We start from the raw sequence: 21,132 nt of genomic DNA, 5'->3' as shown, positions 1-21,132 counted from the left end.
ATCCAGCCTGCGCTGGAGACCCCCTCCTTTCTAAGGCTTCCACGTCGTCACGTGGTCTTTCAATCGCCGTTGCTACGGTGAAGCTGTAAGCAATTAATGTGGCGCTCCCTATCTGGTACATCCAAACTCATAGGTCCCGTTTCGTCCAATGAGAGAGAAAGGTTTAGATCGCCTTCCTATAGCAAACCGAAAGAGGTGGGACCAAAGGTTGAGGCTCGGTTGAAGTAGTTGAAGAACGAGATGGGCTCTCTAATGAGGTTGTGCAGAGACATGGGCAGCTTCTTGTAGCGGGTCTCGGATGGCTTTTCTCATATTACTTACAACAGATTTGATATTTGTTCCGTGGTGGACGGAGCGCTCACGGCTGTTGCCTTGTAAGTTACCTCAATTTTGTGTCTTAGTTCTTTCTCCGGGATGGGTGTGTCAAAGCCAGAACTGCAGTGATCATTCTGAAGTGAGAAGGCCTCTGGTTACCAGTCACAGAGTCGGGTAGCGCAATTTCGGAAGATATTGTAATATAAATTATTATTTAAAGAATTCTTATCCACAACTTATTAAACGGTCATTAGTATTCAGAAACTACCGTAACGTGAAAGTCTGCTGAAAAAGTTAAAATCTCGCTTTGTGCTATCAATTGCTGTTACGTTGAATTCAAGGATGAATGTAAAAACTCGTTACATCCTTGAAAATGTTTTTACTGCAGTTTAGTATAATGCAATGGGTTTTTTTTTCTTTGAAATCAAAGAGAAACGACTTGCATGTTATAAACAAACTCATGAGGAATTTCTCCCTCAGTCTTATATGATGGGTTGGGGAAGATCTACCTAGAAGCATCCAAGTAGCAAACCTTTATCTTAAAACAGTAATGTAGCTTGTTTTGAACAGGGATAGCTGTAATGTATAACAGATTGGATAAGCCTGCTTCTCTTATTGGGACTTCTATTTGCTACCTTTTATCTACTAGTTATCAGGTATATTGACTATACAAGATACTCAACCCTATATTCAGGAGCTTACTTATGCCAGCAGTTTCATAGACATGATACAGCTAAATGTTGCCTTATTCCACACAACTGAGATATGCAGAAAATTAGCAGAACAGAAAATCAAGCCATGTGCCTCGGCCTGCTTCAGTAGTCAGCATACTTGGATTCTGGTCCTTGCCCTCTCACTTTTTCAAATCAACAGACATTGGGTCGTTCTTTTTCCCCACTTAGTAGGTGCTGTGGGAATTAGATTTACCAAATCCTAATTTTCTACCCAATGACCCTAATTATTAGTTTCAGGTATACAATAAATGCTTATTGGTAATTAGAATAAAATTTTGGTTCCCTATAAACTAATTCCTCTGAGGTAGAATAAAACTGCTACTAATACATTCTGCTACTCATCAGTTAGTAAAGGTTGAGTTTCTGCAAAGCAGTTCCACCTTTCACTATAGTTAGACATTGGAAGAGGATAAGCTGAGAAAACAGAGAACTCCAGATTCACAAAAATCAATAGGTAATATTCTAGTATATCAAGGCACTTTCATTCCCTAAATATGATTAATTCCTAATAGCTTAATTTAAGGCAGTTATATATCTTATTTTACCCATAGTTTATATAAAATAATATTTAAATCTATTAATTATAGACATATTCATTGATAACCCAAAACTTTATTTGGGAGCTATTCCCAAAGACTTGAATGTTGGAAATAACTGATTTAGCATAAACCTAATTTAGGTAAACATGCATAGGACTAATTTACATAACTGAGATTCAGATTCAGACTTAATGAAATAGTTCAAACAAAGCATCTAAACTATCTTTGGTTAATTCAAGCTATACTAGTGCAGAAAATTAAAAAGTTATTGCTTTGGTGAGGTGCCTTATCCTGAGAAATGACATTATGCAATGTCATCTAAAAAGTTTATATACTGTATAAGTTATACTGGATCAGGACAAACTGAGCAATTTTTCTATCCCAGTTACCCTGAGTTTACACATTTAACTGATAACACAAAAGAAAAATGTTGGTACATGATCAGTTTCTAAATTCTCTGTTTTAGGTGGTTTGTGGCAACATAAAGTAACCTTAATTCTGGATTTTAAAAGCAAAATTGTTACACTGAATTTCCATTTTTTAAAAACTCAAAATTGTGAAAGCTATCAGGATACTGTTGTGGCCTGCCGGCGTAGGGCCTCTGGCAGCAGAGTCGGACACTGAGGCGGTTGGGGAGGAATTTGGGCTAGTCCTGGGGGCTGGGGGATGAGGGCTCTGCATCGGAGGCAGAGAGGGGGCCAAGGCCATCTGATAGTTATGTGCAGCCTCTGGAGTCTTGACAGCAGCGAGGCAAAAGAATAGCAGGAGCCTGTTCCCAGTGTGCACATGTGCAGAGCTGCCAGACAACAAGAACAATTATGAAAACAGTCGATTTGAAGTAAGGCTTGGAGATGATTGGCCCCTCCCATAAGACATAAAAGAAGACTGAACGGGTTGTGAGCTTTTGCAGGAAGCAATTAGTTCATCTGGCCGATTCAAGATTTGAAAGTTCTGTTTGTAACTGTGCCAAGTTTGGCCTTGCCCTGTGTCTGGAAATTAGCTCTCTGGCAGCATTCCACATGAGATAGGTGGGTATTGATAACCTTCCTCTGAAAGACTGTTTATCAAGCCTTGCGAACTGTAAATGAAAGTAATTTACGGTTGTATAAATAAAAGAGGTTTTGCGGGATTAAGATTGTGCTTTATACTTTCTAAGGAAGCCTAGGTCAGAACAGATGCTTCATAAAGTTTATTAATGCAGGTGAAGCATCCTCTTTGAAGCATTATGCTAGTGTATCTTTTGTAAGGGTCAATATGGTTATATGCTCTCTCTGTGTATGCTTGTACAGAAAATGCCATTGCAGTGAAGCAAAAATGAATGTATACATAGATATGCAAATTGTGGAAAACCTTCAAATAGCTACATTGACCTTAGCAATTGCCTAGAAAAGTCCCTGAAGTGCTCTTGGCAAAGTTTTTCAGAAATAGTTTTTCACTGCCTTCTTTCTAAGGTTTAGACCACAGGAGTGTCAAACTGGCGGTCCGCAGGCCAGATGCATCATGCACAGGCCATACCTACCCCAGCTCAGTGAAAGGAAAAACGCCTTGAAACATCACATGACGGCAATGTGACACCCCGAGTTCACTGGACCAAGGTCCCCCAATTGGCTTCCAGTTTCTAGCCTGGTGCCTTAACATTTGTTGTTGCACTACACCAAACTGGTTCTGATTCCTGAAGACATAGAAATCTTAATTTGAAGAGGACCAATATACTCTATGAAGCTCCATTTGAATGCTTTGCACTGCTCTAAAATTTCTCATTACTGTATTATTTGTCTTATTATGCTTATAACAGTTGAATCCCTTCGAAGTTTGGATAGTTGCAGATCTTACCAAGTGGTTTATGGAGGCATTCAATTTTTCCAAAACAGAAAATTTTGAGATTTATAATGCAGAATTACCCCTTTTCTATTGGCAATTTGCTGTAAATAAAAACTAATTCTTTTTAGTGAGTGCTACTTTGAAGATAATATGGATTCTCTAATTGTTACTAGTGTTTGTATATTTTGTAAATTATTAATAAGCCAACTATTTCTCCGTTTCCCATTCTTTGAAAAACAACAATAAAACAAAGCAAACAAATGAACACAAGCTAAGTATAGCTTAACTGAAAAAAAAAAAAAGGATTCAGGTTGTAGTATATTTAAATCTTGATAGTATTAAACTAAGTGATTCAGAGACCAGTTTAGAATGTAATTTTGATCTAACAAATGCTAAAAGAATAAACTGATTTTCTCCGTAGCTTATGAATAAGGATGCCTTAAAAAGCTACCATGGACAAATATATTAAGGTGCAAAAGATTGGTGAAGGATCTTTTGGAAAAGCGATTCTGGTTAAAGCAAAGGAAAATGGCAAACAGTATGTTATTAAGGAAATTAACATATCCAAGGTATGTCTCTCAAATTATGTTTCCTTTTCATTATTCTATTTACAAATACATTTTAAGAAGTAGTGCTTCTTTTTTTAAGATGTCAAATAAAGAAAGAGAAGAATCAAGAAGAGAAGTAGCTGTTTTGGCAAATATGAAACATCCGAATATTGTTTTGTACAGAGAATCATTTGAAGGTAAGTCGTAATGATAAGCTGATACTTTGAAGTCGGGCATAGAAGTCTTAAAACATAAACTCGATTAAAAATATGAAATTGTCAGAATTTGCTTAAATAGTAATTTTACTACCCAGGTTTTCTAGCTGAATTTCTTGTCTATGTTACAATTCCATGTCTGCTGACGAGGAATAAGTACAGCTAATTCCTGACGAGGAATAAGTACAGTTACGAGTGTTCATTTAGCACCTGTTTGAAGTTATGAGATAAGTGCCCCCTAGTGTTTACAAGCAAGTCCCAATATTACGAATGTTGCAGCACCACAAGTTGTTCGCCCTTATGAACAATTGCAGGTCTGCAACATTCACCCTATTCCCCCCGCCCCTGCTCCCCAAAACTTCCCCCTCCCATCCTGCCCTCCATTTTCAAAGGCGTCAAAGCTGCCTATGGAGTGTTTCAAAATGAAGGTATTTGTTCTGTTTTCAAAGGCCTCATAGGCGTCTATGGGGTGCTTCAAAAGAGTGCGAATCCCTCCATTATCAAAGGCCTCATAGGCCTCTATGGGGCATTTCAAAACGGAGCAACTCCCTCCATTTTCAAAAGTCTCATAGATGCCTATGGAGCATTTCAAAATGGAGCGAATCCCTCCGTTTTCAAAGGCCCCATTTGCACGCAGATGAAGCGTTCAGTCTCTATCTGGTCGAACAGTATCCAGGTGATGGCAGAAAGGAGTTGGGGGAGTGGGGAGGAGTAGAAGACAGGCACCGCAAACACTCTTTGCACCCAGGAGCTTCCATTGACTCTTCTGCGGAGAGGAGACAGATCTTTGCAACGTGACTCGAACGCGGCAGGGAGTGGGAAGCATGAGGTATCTTAGTGGGTTGAGGAGGCTTTGGCTTGTTCCATCACTATCTCCCCTACCTCCCATGGCCTTCACCACCTGAGATACCTCATGTGCCCTTAACAAACCATTAGCAAATGCGTGGGTGAAAGCGGGGAGTGATCCCATTCAAGATCACTCGAGGTATGAATGAAATGGGCAGGCTCCATTCCATTTGTAACTCAAGGACTACCTGTAATGCTGATCAGTAGATTTCTAAAAGAATGTTATTGAGTTATGATTATAAGGTAACCATATCTGTTTCATTACCTTGAAAATATGTAATTATTAGAAATTAGAAACTAAGAAATTACTTTATTAACAGTATATAATATAAATAAACACCAACTATTTTCTTTTCTTTGTTACAGAAGCCGGCTGCCTTTATATAGTAATGGATTATTGTGAAGGAGGAGATCTGTTTAAAAAAATCAATGCACAAAAAGGAGTCTTTTTTTCAGAAGACCAGGTAATAGAAATTGGGATATTTATTTATTTTATAGGCTGTCTTTCTTCTAAATAATTCTTGGTGCGACTCACAACTAAAAAAACATAGAACAAATAAAGTCACTCGGAAGAGCAAAACAACAACAAAATAGTTCAGACCAAAATAAAACAAAGAAAAACAAAAAAGAGCTCTACAATCATCCTATTCCAAAATCTCTGGAGAACAACTTGATCTTCAGTGATTTCCTGAATGATATAAAGGTGGGAAATCACACAAATCTCTGGGGTAAGATCATTCCAGAAAGCTTGTGCTTCCTGATTCTGAAGATGACATTCTTTTATTGGTGGGAGTACAGCCATCCTGTTGGGCTAAATTGGAAGAACTCTGTGTGTAATTTCTCCCTACCTGCCAATACTGATTGAAACCAGCCATAGAGAAATGAGACAAACGCATAAAATGGTGCTTCTTACTCCCAGTCCTGAAAGCTGGTCCAAAAGGATATTAAGGTCAATTGTGTCGAAAACTGGTGCGTGATCAAGAAGTACAAGTATGGTCACATCCTTCCTATCCCTGCTTCGCCATAGGTCATCAACAAGCACAATTAATGCCATTACCTGAACCCTGGCCTGAACCCTGACTGGAAAAGGTCCAAATAATCTTCCTCAGAATCCTCTGGAATTAAATCCTGGCTGCGCTCTCCAACGTCTTTCCAAGAAATGGAAATGTGGAGAGTGGATTATATTTGTCTAAGATTGTTAGATCTAGCTATGTTTGCTTGAGCTGGTTACCATCACCTCATCAAAAGCTGAAAAACTGCACATTCCTTCAAAGAAGCTGATACCATGTGGCTTCTAGGTCGCTTTGACAAGTCTAGAAAAATTTGTGTTAAATACAAAATTTGTGTGCTTTGCTTGCTTAGAAAAGAGAAGAGATTGATTCATGAATATGCAAAATAATGTTGAAAAGATACTTAATATTTATTTATTTATTTATTTATTTATTTATTTATTTATTTATTTATTTATTTATTTATTTATTTATTTATTTATTGGTTCGATTTATATGCCGCCCTTCTCTGGAGACTCAGGGTGGCTTATACTGCGTTAAGCAATAGCCTTCATACTTTAGTATATACCTGCTTAGTAGGGCTTTCGGGGCCCCCTAAGCGGTGTTCTTTTTTATACAAAGTCAGTTTATTGCCCCCACAATCCGGGTCCTCATTTTACCTACCTCTAAAGGATGGAAGGCTGAGTCAACCTTGAGCCTGGTGAGATTCGAACTTGCAGTAATTGCAGCAGCTGGTGCTATTTAACAGCACTTTAGTCACTGACCATATTTTTAATGACTTCATTAAAAATGGACAAAGTATGAAAAGTCACAACATAGAAAAGAAAGCATAAACACGATCTTGAAAGAACAATAAAAAAGGTTAAAGTTTACCTGTCAGTTGTGTCCAAGGCTAAGGCACAATGCTCCTCTCCGTTTCTTGGCTGAGGGAACCAGCATTGTCCGAAAACATTTTCCATGGTCATGTGGCCAGTATGGCTATATGCCAAAGGTGCACAGGATGCTATACTTCCCACTGAAGTAGTATCTATTAATCTACTTGCATTTGCATGCTTTCAAACTGCTAGATGGGCAAGAGTTGGGGCAAATAACATCTTGTTGTGTGGAGCTTGGGGCTCCAACCCAGGCTGTCAGTTCTCCAGCTGACAAGTTCAGCATCTTTAACCTCTAAGTAAGGCATCAATCAAGAGCCCTGGTAGCGCAGCAGACTAAAGCACTGTTATTAACATCAGCTGCCTGCAATTACTGCAAGTTCAAATCTCACCAGGCTCAAGGTTGACTCAGCTTTCCATCCTTTCTAAGGTAGGTAAAATGAGGACCCAGATTGTGGGGGCAATAAGCTGACTTTGTGTAAAATATACAAAAGTATGAAAGCTATTGCTTAACGCATTGTAAGCCGCCCTGTGTCTTTGGAGAAGGGCGGCATATAAATCAAATTTAAAAAACATATATATGATGGGTTGCTGATACTCAAATTGATTCTTTCAGTCTTGGTAAATTTGAATACAGGTAGGCCACATTTAACAACCACTTGTTGAACAACCATTCAAACATGATAGTTCTGAATGAATGGTACTTATGACTAGTTCTCAAAGTAATTCCGACTTTCTCAGTGTCCCCACTGTCACATGATCATCATTTGCAACCTTCACGGCCAGCTTCTGACAAGCAAAGTCAAAGCCAGCAGTTCATGTGATGTCATACAGCATGAGATTTGCTTAACAGTGGCAACTAGAAGTACTGAAATTGCTGTTACTAAGCAGCACAATCATGTGATATTACACTTTAGGACCATGTTGCTTAGCATCAGACATTCTAGACCCAATTGCTGCTGATAACTGTAAAAGAAAAAAAAACTGGAAACCATGTGATCTTGCCTATGTACGTTGTGCATTCCAATGGCTAGGAACTGTAGATACTGAGCTGTCTTTAGGATAGTTCTTGGCTTCAGATTCGCAGTCAAAAAGACTGCACAAGGAAATAGAGATGGAGAAAGAAGGACAATGGTGATTGATGGTGGTGACTGAATCTAGGGAAAAAATACTTTACTGAGCTACCATATTTGTGGGTCTGATACTATTATAAAGCCTCCACTCTCCTGAAGCTCTGTCAATGAGCAACATACAGTTTTAGGGAAATAAGCCATTTGAAGATGCTTCTGCCTGAATGTTAGCTTGACACTTCTTTTCAAAAGGAAAGAAAAGGAGCTAATGAAGCTGACATTCCCATCTATGGGAATTTCATTCTCTATTACTTTTCTTTATCTTTGAAGAGACAAGGACTCATTATGTTATGAGCACTGGCAGCATTTTGGAATGGTAAGTTTTCGGAGGTTTATAAAAAGGCTCCCATTCCTCACTTATACAGTACTCTGAAATATACTATCTGTGAATTTTTTTCTTTTTGTAAAAAAATTAAAGTAATTTTGAGAGTAGTAAAATAGCATCTCCCTGAGATAAATATTAATTTTAATCTCATACTAAAAATAGAATTTTCTAACAAAAAGTAATTTCTTTGTAACTATAGATCATGGATTGGTTTGTACAAATATGTTTAGCACTGAAGCACGTACATGATAGAAAAATTCTGCATCGAGATATAAAATCACAGGTAAATTACATATAACCATTTTTATGTGGAATTTTAATAAGTATGCTGAAACCTTGTGCTTACAATTATTGATGAAATAAATCAGATCTGAACAATTCTTCAAACTGGAGAGATGGCTTGTTCAAAGCAATAGTTATATTGTTGAAATATAGTATTTCAAAAATGAGATGTACTAAATATCAAGTTCATGGTTTTTCTTCCAACTTCTTTTTATATGTGTAGCTATGAGATTTTAAAGTTCTAGATTTTAAATAAATTATTGTTTCCTCTTATAAATAAATAAATAAATAATTTTCTTTCTATACCGCCCTTCTCCCGAAGGACTCAGGGCGGTGTACAGCCTATTTAAAAACACAAAAAACACGACAACAATTTAAAATTTAAAATCATTAAATAATTAGGCTCCAATTAAAATCCCAGAAATTTAAAATACCCCAATTTAAAACGTTAATAGCCCTGCCTGGCGGAACAACAGGATCTTCAGAGCGCAGCGAAACACCCGGAGGTCGGAAATCTTTCGTATTTCGGGGGGCAGTTCATTCCACAGGGCTGGGGCTCCCACAGAGAAGGCCCTCCCCCTGGGTGTCGCCAGCCGACATAACTTGGCTGATGGCACCCGGAGGAGACCCTCTCTGTGGGAGCGGACTGGTCGGTGGGAGGCTATTGGTGGCAGAAGTCGGTCTCGAAGGTACCCGGGTCCTATGCCATGGAGCGCTTTAAAGGTGGTAACCAACACCTTGAATCGCACCCGGAAGACCACTGGGAGCCAGTGCAGCTCGCGCAGGAGGGGTGTCACGTGGGCGCAACGGGTTGCACCCATAACCACCCGCGCGGCCGCATTCTGGACCAGTTGGAGCCTCCGAGTGCTCTTCAAGGGGAGCCCCATGTAGAGAGCATTACAATAGTCCAACCGGGAGGTGACAAGGGCGTGAGTGACCGTGCGCAAGGCGTCCCGATCCAGAAAGGGCTGCAACTGGCGAATCAGGCGAACCTGATAAAAGGCCCCCCTGGCCACGGCTGTCATGTGCTCTTCTAAAGACAGCCGTGCGTCCAGGAGGACACCCAGATTGCGAGCCCTCTCTGGGGGGGGGCAAGGATTCACCCCCAATAGTCAGCGATGGCACCTGCTGACTATATCGGGGCGCCGGAAGCCACAGCCACTCGGTCTTGGAGGGGTTGAGTCTGAGCCTGTTCCTCCCCATCCAGGCCCGCACGGCCTCCAGGCAGCGGGACATCACATCAAGGGCATCGTTGGGGTGGTCTGGGGTGGAGATGTACAGCTGAGTATCGTCAGCGTACAGATGACACTTCACCCCGAAACCACGGATGATCTCACCCAGCGGCTTCACATAAATGTTGAACAGGAGAGGCGAGAGGACCGACCCTTGCGGCACTCCCCATGCGAGATGCCTCGAGGTCGACCTCTGTCCCCCTGCCAACACAAACTGCGAGCGGTCGGAGAGGAAGGAGGAGAACCACTGCAAAACGGTGCCCCCTATTCCTATTCCCTATGCCTATTTGCATTAGCAAATTTATTTAAATAAGGTTACAAACAAACCTGTCTTCAACTGCAGGTTTTCAGCAAGTTTTCCAAGTTCATACTTTCAGTTTCGCCCACTTCCATGAACAGAAGTGCAGGAGCCTTAAGCTACTTTTAGCTCATAATATGAAACCAAAATTCTAGGCTAGAATGCCTTCTCAAGAACAAGTTGTCCAATAAATGAAAGTTAAATGAGTGTTAAATAATGTAGCTGATGTTTAGTTAGGTTAACAATGTACAGACTATAGTTTTGCTAAGTATTCAAAAGAGGAGCTTTACTAAATATTTTAACATAAACAAAACAAATTGTTAAAACAGATCCTTTGGAGAGCTTGTCAGTTGGCTTCAATTCTGTTCCTGTTTGTGTACATGCACACAATTCCTCTATTAGTAAAGCAGCTATGCATGAAGGTCTATGCAGAGACAGCCTGGGGTGTCTTGAAGCAACTGTTATTTATTTATATCCCATCTCCCACCGTTATTATTTTTACAAATAACTTCCAACAGTTTCTCCTCCTATTTTTCCCTAACAGCAAATCTGTGAGGTGCATTGGGCTGAGAGAAAGTGACTGGTCCAAAGTCACCCAGCTGGACATAGTGGATTGCAGCCTAGTTCTATCATGAATTTAAAAGTTTTATTAATTTAAAACATTTAGTATTTATTTCATCTTATCTTAGATTTTTTCACCCACTCAAGGTTAACTCAGCCTTCCATCCTTCTGAGGTTGGTAAAATGAAGACCCAGATTGTTGGGGGCAATATGCTGACTCTTAAACCAGTTAGAGAGAGCTGTAAAGCACTGTGAAGTCTAACTGCATCTCTCAGAAGGACTACAACTTTTTTTTTAAAATATGCTATTTGTATATTAACTGTTATATGATCGTAGTTAAACAGTTCGATGACTTCTGAAGTTTAATCAAGCATCTTTTTTCTGCTTAGAGACTGATATGCATTTTAAGTCATAAGACTTGATTCTGTGCATTAATTTGCTTCAAAATAAAAGGTTGGAAAATAGCATAGGAAAAATGCAAGCGTGCTTCACTTGTAGAAGTTTGGGACAATTGTTGGATTTGCACTTCACATTATGTAGCCATGTTTGAATACAGCAAAATTGTTTCATTTTCTACAACATATGTTATAAACAATGGATCTTTAAACCACAGTGATTGGATTAACAGAATACAAGCCAAAACTAAACATTATAAACTCTATGTTATCTCTGAATAATATAATGGACATTCAGCCAAGAGTAGTTTCTAACTATTGTAAATTGTAAAGAATTGTAAATTCTGAGTTAAAATCAAATTATTGTGTATATTTTTTTTTTAAAAAAAAATAGTATTATGTTTTTTCTTCTACTCCAGAATATATTTTTAACCAAAGATGGAACAATACAGTTGGGAGACTTTGGAATAGCTAGAGTTCTGAATAGGTAATCTTAAAACAATCCCCATTGCCTCAATTCTAATAATATTATTAAGATGATTATTTGATTAATATTTTATTTTTTTATTTTAGTACAGTGGAACTTGCTCGAACTTGTATAGGAACACCATATTACTTGTCACCAGAAATCTGTGAGAATAAACCTTACAATAATAAAAGGTAGCATTTAACTATTTTCCATTGTAATCTGGATAGATACCATGACTTTTTATTGTGCTATTGTTTTTTTCAACTTGCTTGTTCTCATTTAACTTTGATTTATTTTAGTTTTGTAGAGAAATCAGTGTGCTTTTATTTAGTCTTAATATAATAGTTTTTAGATAAAGGAATAAAACTAATTTTTGATTACTAAAAAGCTGTAATATGTAGTTCTGACTCTATAAAGCAGTATACGTTCTACAATTAGAAAACCTAAGTATATAGTAAATATTTTAAAATACCGTTATATATATTTGACAATCAAAATGTCTCCACAAGTAGCCATCTCATTCTGTGTAGTTTACTACGGCACTAACGGATTGGTATTGCTTCAGTAATATAGAATTTTATTTTTTTCTAGAGCCTGAAATAAATGGCCTAGGACAGGGGTCTGCAACCTTAATAGAATAGAATAGAATAGAATTTTTTATTGGCCAAGTGTGATTGGACACACAAGGAATTTGTCTTGGTGTATATGCTCTCTAAGACAAGTTCATCATGTGTCCAATCACAAAAAGCCATTAAATACTCAAAGAGCCATTTGGACCCTTTCCCGCAGAAAAAAACACACACCGGGAGCCACAAAATCTGGGTGGGCGTGGCCAACTTGATGTCACTCACTCCCACCCAATCACATGACCCGCCTAGCCACGCCTACCCAGCCACAAAACCATTCCCTCTGTCTGTCTCTCCCCCTCTCCCTATCTTCCCCTCTCTCTCCCCCTCTATCTCTCCCCCCTTCTGTATCTCTCTGTATCTCTCTCCCTATCTTCCCCTATCTCTCCCCCTCTGTATATCACTCTGTATGTCTCTCTCTATGTCTCTCTCTTCCCCCCCCCGTGTGTGTTTGTGTGTCTGTCTGTCTGTCTGTCTCTCTCTCTCTCTCTCTCTCTCTCTCTCTCGGAAAGCCGTGGCTGGGCCAAGCCAGCAAGCTCTTCTTGGAGCACTTTGCTACTCCTTTTATTTCTTCTTTTTCGAAATCCGGGCTGGCTAAGGAAAGATCGCCAGCAGCGGTGGAGGCTTCCCTTCGGGCAACCGTCCTCCTTCCCCTACTCCATCTCCTCTCGCGACCCCCTGGCCAGCTGTGGCTAAGCCAGGAGCATGTGCATGTGTGGGGAGACCCTCCGCAACCGAGTGCCAAAGCGCAGCAAAGACGCATGCGGTTAAGGAGGGTCTTAACAGGATGCAGCTTCTCTCCTTCACTGAGGCTCCGGCCATCGCCGTGCCATGTCGTCGTCCCCCCTGCAGCTCTTTGGCTGAGCGCAGAGGGCGCGAACTCCAGTCCAAAGCGGCAGGAAGTGAAGGCTGCTTTACGTGCAAATGTGGCGCGAAGGCAGGTACAGGGCCGCTTCGCTCCTGCACTCTCCAGTGACCCTCCTCCCCCTCCTCCTCTTGTGAGCCCCTGGTGGGCTGTGGCTGAGTCAGGAGTGTGTGCATGTGTGAGGAGACCCTCCTTAAGTGAGCGGCCGCCTGCCCCACGTGCATCTTTCCTGCACTTTGGTGCTTGCTTGAGGAGGGTCTACCCATGCATGTGCATGCTCCTGGCTCAGCTACAGCCCACCAGGGGGTCAAGAGGAGGAGGGGGAGTAGGGTCGCCCGAAGAGAAGTCTCCGCTGCGGCTGGCGATTGTTCCTCAGCCAGCCTGGATTTCCAAAAATATCTAAAAAAATAAAAGGGGCGAGAGGTGGGGCCAACCAGTGATGGGACAGGGAGCCACAGCAGAGAGCCCAAAGAGCCGCATGCAGCTCTGGAGCCGTGTGTTGCCGACACCTGGCCTAGGAGAAAGTGGAACAGAAGCAGTAAGCAGGCAGATAGTACTTAGATTACAATCTGAATCCATTGTACACTGAGTCACAATTTCTTTATTTAACCATTGAAAGTCAATCAGTAAGTCACAGTGGCTTGGATCACATAAAATGCTATATCATAAGCATGGTTTACACACTACAGGTTGGATTCACTGATAAATCCATGTTCTGTCTTAGTATAGTATAAGGAATCTAATAATTTCTTCCTGTTTACCTAAGTGAACCAAAACAGTATATTTCAACTGTGGCGTTTTTCCATGTTCTCAAACTCATAAAACAATCAGATGATATTCCTACAACTGATGAGTATAATATATTCCTGCACAGCTTTTTTTATGGAAGGGACCAAAAAAATTGAATTTTTAGCTGCTATTGTAAATGTACTATTTGTTTTGTTTCTTAGTGACATGTGGGCCCTTGGCTGTGTTCTTTATGAAATGTGTACATTGAAACATGCAGTAAGTTAAAGTTTAATATTCTTAATCACCTATTCTGAGCATTTGTATCCCTTGTTGATAATATTTTTGGTAATTGGGTATTGGAGAAGAAATAAATAATTGCCTTAGTTATTTTATCTATGTTCTCAGTTGTCATGACAAATAATATTTTGCTTTAACAATATAAATAATGTGTTTTTATATAATCTTACATTCTTACATAAAATGCTATTGTACTTTATACATATATTGGATCACTTGAATATCCAAACACAGCTGGTACTATTTGAGGGTTCAGATCCCACGTTTAGATGCTTTGAATAATACTGTAAAGAAAAGGTCACAAAATGTGAGATTATAGTTAGCAATGTTAAGATTTAAGTTAACCATTTATACTCATTAATCCTTCATCAACTTTTCAGCATAAATTAACATGTTTAACATTTATTAATATGTCAAGTTCCTTCTTCCTTACAGTAATTTGCACTACTTAAGTATGTTTACTGAGATAAATCCTAGTTTCAGTGTGTCAATTTTTTGTATAAATATAACCTTGAAATAATTGTGTGGAGCCTGTTTTACTAGTTTATATTTGCAAACTGCATTCTTTATATTTCTGAATCACTGTGAGAGGTGAATCACCTCCATATTTGTGAAAAAATACAGAATATGATGAAAACTACAGAACAAAATGACTGATCAGGTTTTTTTATTTAATCTAATCTAGATTAGTTCTTCTAAAAATTCCCAGTTTATACACATAATATGCAAATATTGAAAAAAATATTTGTGAAAGTTTCCTGTTGGGTGAAAAAAGTTAATATCTTGAAATATATTTTAAAGTAACTTAAGGATATCACTAAGTATACTTAACAGCATTGCTATTATCCAATAAATTCTACTTTTCTCTCTAGTTTGAAGCTGGTAATATGAAAAATTTAGTTCTCAAAATAATCTCTGGATCATTTCCTCCTGTTTCTACACGTTATTCCCATGATCTTCGGAGTCTGATTTCACAATTATTTAAAAGAAATCCAAGAGATCGACCATCTGTCAACTCCATATTGGAGAAAATGTTTATAGTTAAACGCATTGAAAAATTTCTTACACCACAGGTACGTATTTGAACCTTTAGGTCTAGGCAGTAAGTTCAAAAGTCCATTTTAAATTTTTTGCTTCCAAGAACCATTAAAAATTCCTTTATCAGTGATTATATCAATTATTATTCTATTTCATAAAATGTTTAAAGATATAGTGAAAACAGGCATTTTTTCCCTCCAGACCAAGAGGAAAAGCCTCCATTTATGATAGCCAGGGGAAAAATGGAAAATGTTAAAGCCTCAGGCAAACAGAAATAAACTAAATAGAGAATTTCATCAACAAGGAAGAAAGGGCAAGGAAAGATATGTCAACCAATAATGTCAACAAATAGAAGGAAAAAAGGGAGAAAAGTTGAAAGGAAAGTTTTATAGAAAACTGCATGAGAACTTTGTAAAATCCTTATGAAAGCAAGTTTGGCCTTATGAAAGCCAGTTTGGCTTTATAGCAAATAGAAAACTGCATGAGCACTTTGTAAAATCCTTATGAAAGCCAGTTTGGTTAGTGTTTAAGGTAGAGGACTAGAAGCAGGGAAATCAAATTTTTGGCCAGGTCTAGACACAGCCTATAGTTGGCCTCTTCAATTAAAGATGAAGAAGTGAAGGTAGTAGGTAGATTTGATTATTGCCTAAGAAACAATAAGGATGAATGGAAAAGTAGAAGAGAACCCAGAAAGATGATGGAAAGGTAGAAGAATAATTCTAGATGGGAAAGGAATGATGAGTATTTCAATGACATTAATACAGTTAAAGTAATAGTTTTTTTCTAGTGGTGATGTACAACTAAGAAAACTAGATATTGAGAAGGAGTGAGAGAAGGACATACTGAGAGAACTGTGGACTGGTAGAAGAATCAGCTAGTCTTGGACTAAATAAAATCTGTTACCTTGAGGTAATGATCAGCAAGCAGAAGCTTGCATATTTTGGGCAAATGAGATCAGCAGGTGTGGGATTAGAAAAGCCTATGCCTGGCAAATGGAGGAAAGTAGAAAAAGGGGAAAAAAACTAATACAATGAATAAATGGAATTTTTAAGATTAGAATTTCCTCAGCTATGACCATTAGAAATCAAGCTGCAAAACATTAGCCGTACAATCACTGAAAATCGAACTTGATTTAATAATACTTTACTTTTACTTTACTTTTATTTGATTTATATACCGCCCTACTCCCGAAGGACTCAGGGCGGTGAACAGCCAACAATAAAATACATACATACAAAATTTAAAAGCAGAAATAAAATCGAATTAAATAGTTTGGCCCAGACAGATTAAAAAACCCCAATCAATTTTTAACAAATTAAACTTTGAATATTAAAAATATTAAAAAATTATTTTAAAAGAGGGAGAAAGTTAGGCCAGGCCCGCCTGGTGGAATAAAAAGGTCTTAAGAGTGCGGCGAAAGGTGCGCAGATACGGGATCCTCCGTATCTCCGAGGGGTTCTCGTTCCAGATAGTAGATGCCCCCACAGAGAAGGCTCTCCCCCTGGGGGCCGCCAGTCGACATTGCTTGGCCAATGGCACCCAGAGGAGCCCCTCTCTATGAGAGCGTACCGGCCAGTGGGAGGCTATTGGTGGTAGTAGGTGGTCCCGCAAGTACCCAGGTCCTAAGCCATGGAGCACTTTAAAGGTGGTGACCAAAACCTTGAAGCGCACCCGGAAGACCACCGGGAGCCAGTGCAGCTCGCGCAGGAGGGGTGTTACATGGGAACGCCATGTCGCTCCCATTACCACCCGCGCGGCCGCACTCTGCGCCAGTTTGAGCCTCCGGGTGCTCCTCAAGGGGAGCCCCATGTAGAGACCGTTACAATAGTCCAGGCGGGAGGTGACGAGGGCATGAGTGACTGTGCGTAAGGAATCCCGATCCAGAAAGGGATGCAACTGGCGGATCAGGCGAACCTGATGAAAAATCCTCCCAGTCATGACCATCAAGTGCTTTTCTAAAGACAGCCGTGAATCCAGGAGGACGCCCAAGTTGCGTACCCTCTCCGTGGGGGCCAATGATTCGCCCCCAATAGTCAGTGATGGCACCAACTGACTATATCGGGACGTCGGAAACCACAGCCACTTGGTCTTGGATGGGTTGAGCCTGAGCCTATTTCTCCCCATCCAGATCCACACGGCCTCCAGGCACCGGGACATCACTTCAAGGGCATCCTTGGGGTGGTCTGGAGTGGAGATGTACAGCTGGGTGTCATCAGCGTACTGATGGTACTTCACCCCAAAACCACGGATGATCTCGCCCAGCGGCTTCACATAAATGTTGAACAGGAGGGGCGAGAGGACCGACCCTTGCGGCACCCTGCATATGAGGAGCCTCGGGGTCGACCTCTGCCCCCCTGTCAACACAGACTGCGACCGGTCAGAGAGAAAGGAGGAGAACCACTGCAACACAGTGCCTCCCACCCCTAACTCTTCCAACCGGTGCAGCATGATATCATGGTCGATGGTATCAAAAGCCGCTGAGAGATCTAACAGGACCAGGACAGAGGAGCACCCCCTGTCCCGAGCCCTCCAGAGATCATCTACCAACGACCAATGCCATTTCCGTGCCGTACCCGGGCCTGAAGCCCGACTGGAACAGATCCAGATACGTTGTTTCATCCAGGTGCTGGGGGAATTGTTGTGCAACCACGCTCTCAACAACCTTCGCCACAAAGCGAAGGTTGGAGACCGGACGATAGTTTACCAACATTGCCGGATCCAGGGAAGGCTTCTTGAGGAGGGGCCTCACCACCGCCTCTTTCAAGGCGGCGGGAAAGTCACCCTCACCCAATGAAGCATTTATAATCCCCTGGAGCCAGCCTCGTGTCACTTCCCGGGAAGCCAGCACTAACCAGGAAGGACACGGGTCCAATAAACAAGTGGTCGCGTTCAGTCTTCCCAGAATCCTGTCCACGTCCTCAGGGGTCTCAGGATCAAACTCATCCCAGATAACATTCTCAAGACCTGCCTCAGTCCCTCCCCCTGAGACTACCCAGTCGGAGTCCAGATCTTCCCAAATCTGAGTGATTTTGTCATACAGATACTGAGCAAAATCCTCGGCTCTACCCTCCAAGGGGTCCTCCCGCGCTTCCTGGTGGAGCAGGGAGCGGGTCACCCTAAAGAGGGCGGCCGGGCGGTTATCTGATGACGCAATAAGAGCAGCAAAATAACTACATTTCACTGCTTTTATCGCCACTAGGTAATTCCTAATATGGGATCTTACTAGTGTTCAGTCGGATTCAGAAAGACTGGCCCTCCAACTACTGTCTAGGCGTCTTCAGGCGCTTCAACTCCCTCAGCTCCTTGGTGAACCAAGGAGCCAATTGAGATTGGCGTTGGGTCAGAGGCCGCAAAGGCACGACCCGATCCAGAGCTCCAGCAGCCGCCCTATCACAGGCGGCCACTAGGTCTCAGTCGAGGCATGTGCCAGAGCCTCAGGAAATGGCCCAAGCTCCATCTGGAACCTGTCAGGTTCCATGAGGTGCCTGGGGCGGAGCCATCTTACCGGCTCCGCTTCCCTGCTAATACCAACTAATTACAGAATATGCTGAATTACTATTGAGTTTAATAATTTCAAATTTAAATTTTATTTCAACATTTTGCCTAAGGTTTTGAAAAGCTGTTACAATTGCTACTATGTAGTCATGTAGTCATGTCATATGTGGAAGTAACCTTGATTCTTAATTTTGACTCAAATATTTATGGAGTCCTTGGTGTTCTCTGAGCTTGATTGCTTGCTTGTTTTATTACTCAACTAGGTAATACCTTCACAGTTCAAGCCTGAGTTTACTCTTATATACTCTTCTACTAGAACCAAATATTTACTTGAAGCCAACTATTTCCAGACTAGTTGCCTTCTAGGTTATTGAATTACAGTTTGAATAACCATTAGCTAGTGGCATCCTGAGAGTTTATTTTATTATTTATTTTATTATTTATTTATTTGTCAAGAATGTATTAGGTAATAAGTATAAACATAGATTGGATACATAAAATAGATACAAATAGAGGAAACATTAGGATAGGGACGGTAGGCATGCTGATGCTCTTATGCACACCCCTTACAGACCTTTTAGGAATGGGGTGAGGTCAACAGTAGACAGGTTAAAATTTTGTGGGGTTTGGGATGAAACCACAGTCAGGTAGTTCATTCCAGGCATTGACCACTCTGTTGCTGAAGTCATATTTTCTGCAATCGAGTTTGGAGCGGTTCACTTTAAGTTTGTATCTATTGTGTGCTATTGTATCTATTGTAATGTTGTGGTTGAAGCTGAAGTAGTCATTGACTGGTTACAGCTGATGTGGCAAATTTTGGAATATTTTAAGTCCAGTTCAAAACTCAATATCTTCAAAAAACACATGGAGTTCTTATTATCAGTATGGCAAGTTTGCATGTGTAGAATTTCTGCCTAAATATTCCAGTTTTTAGAGACATAATCGTCTTTGAATCAGGCTGTGGGCTCTTTAATAAGAGACTTTATAATTTGTTCATATATTAGGTTTATATTTTGTCAAGATTATAAAGTGGCATAGAATAGCATTTCATACTGCCCATTTTTCTTCACAGATACAGGTTCAAGAGGTAGAGTGAATTGAGAGTTAATGACTACCCAGAATTATTCAGTGTGTTTAAGTAAACTGAAGGTAGACCTGAATCTGGGTCTCCCCAATTAAACAACTAAATGATGGCTGTCAGAATGTGATATTAGGTTATAAATGCTTACTAATATTAGTATTCTTAATAATTTATCTTCAAAGTCATATCAGCATTTTTTTTCTATCATAAATGCAAGTATAGATATCACTTTAAATGTTTTATTTTTGTAATTAACTTTAACTGCATATATTTTATTCAAAATCATGTTCTTTTAGCTTATTGCAGAGGAATTCAGCCATAAAATTTTTCAGAAGTTTGGACCTCATGCTGGGCCAGGTAATATATAAACTAGGTAATTCTAACTAAATATATAACCAATTAATAAACAAATCTTTGTTGAGCTGATATCTGAGCAATTACCATAACAATGGCTTTGTGTACATGAAATATTTTATTTATCTTACATAATTAAGAACTTTAATTTAAAACCTTATTTATGATTCTGGATAATCTCTGTATAAGAGAAGCTATTATTGGCCACAGTTTTGATCTTGAGATGATTTAGTAACTTTCATTGTCAAGCTACTTTATGACCTTAATAAAACTATTGCTTTAGTTGGTTAATTGAAAATGTCTTAATATAGTATGTTATTCAAATAATTGCAATTCAACATTTCCTGCTAGATTTGTTCAGTTATTCTTTTTGTAAGGCAAATATTAATCTTTGCTTTTTGTACATTATGGAGCTTCAAATTATAAATAATTTTCCATTATTTGTCAAAGTAAGAGAATTGTATAGTTTCTACATGATTACAGCCATGCATTTAAACATTTCAGTCTTATGCATACTCTAAAGCATATGAAAATCAGTGGGATTAATTGTATAAGGTTAGGCTAATGAATATTTTCTGAATATTCCTCTCAATATTGTTTTACTATGAGCAATATTTTATCTATCCAATTTTGTGCAAAGAGTTGACATTGTTATTTTCTCTTGCATAGCAAAGAGACCAGCCCAAGGGCAAAACTTAGCCTCTGCTGCACCTGCTCACAAAATTACCAGACCTGCTGCTAAATATGGAGTGCCTTTAATACTTAAGAAATCTGGGGATTCGACTAAGAAGTTCTGTGAGAAGCCTATAACTAAATGTAGACAGGTGAGAGCCTATTTAATAATAAAAGTATTTTCAATCTTTGGGATAGAAAAAGGGTACATTTATTACTGAAAGTGTTTTACATTGCACTTTTCAGTGTCATAATTTCACCCGCAAATTCTCTAACAGGAATTGAAACATAGTATATAACTAGTTTTTGCACCTAGTTTGATATTGAATGCTGATTCAAAATATGTAATATATATTTCCACTGACTTTTACTTGTCTTTTATT

At 39.7% G+C, this 21,132-nt stretch overlaps 1 protein-coding gene across 1 annotated transcript in view; it reads left to right on the top strand.

Annotated features, from left to right (window-relative positions):
* Positions 1-294: 294 nt before the first annotated feature.
* The window catches only part of NEK1 (NIMA related kinase 1), a 93,970-nt gene continuing 73,132 nt past the window's right edge, over positions 295-21,132 (top strand). The window contains exons 1-11 of the mRNA XM_070948562.1: positions 295-374; positions 3,831-3,978; positions 4,058-4,154; positions 5,385-5,482; positions 8,555-8,638; positions 11,543-11,610; positions 11,697-11,783; positions 14,034-14,088; positions 14,982-15,182; positions 20,020-20,080; positions 20,747-20,901. Coding sequence (XP_070804663.1) covers positions 3,862-3,978; positions 4,058-4,154; positions 5,385-5,482; positions 8,555-8,638; positions 11,543-11,610; positions 11,697-11,783; positions 14,034-14,088; positions 14,982-15,182; positions 20,020-20,080; positions 20,747-20,901 — 1,023 coding nt within the window. The 5' untranslated portion in view covers positions 295-374; positions 3,831-3,861. The remainder of the gene's footprint in view (positions 375-3,830; positions 3,979-4,057; positions 4,155-5,384; positions 5,483-8,554; positions 8,639-11,542; positions 11,611-11,696; positions 11,784-14,033; positions 14,089-14,981; positions 15,183-20,019; positions 20,081-20,746; positions 20,902-21,132) is intronic.

The sequence above is a fragment of the Pituophis catenifer genome, unplaced genomic scaffold (assembly GCF_029215685.1).
Source record: "Pituophis catenifer annectens isolate HBS135680 unplaced genomic scaffold, rPitCat1.0.hap2 SCAF_8, whole genome shotgun sequence".
NCBI classification, from domain to species: domain Eukaryota; kingdom Metazoa; phylum Chordata; class Lepidosauria; order Squamata; family Colubridae; genus Pituophis; species Pituophis catenifer.
Note: the sequence above shows the minus strand (reverse complement) of the source record. Positions and strands in the feature narration are given on the sequence as shown.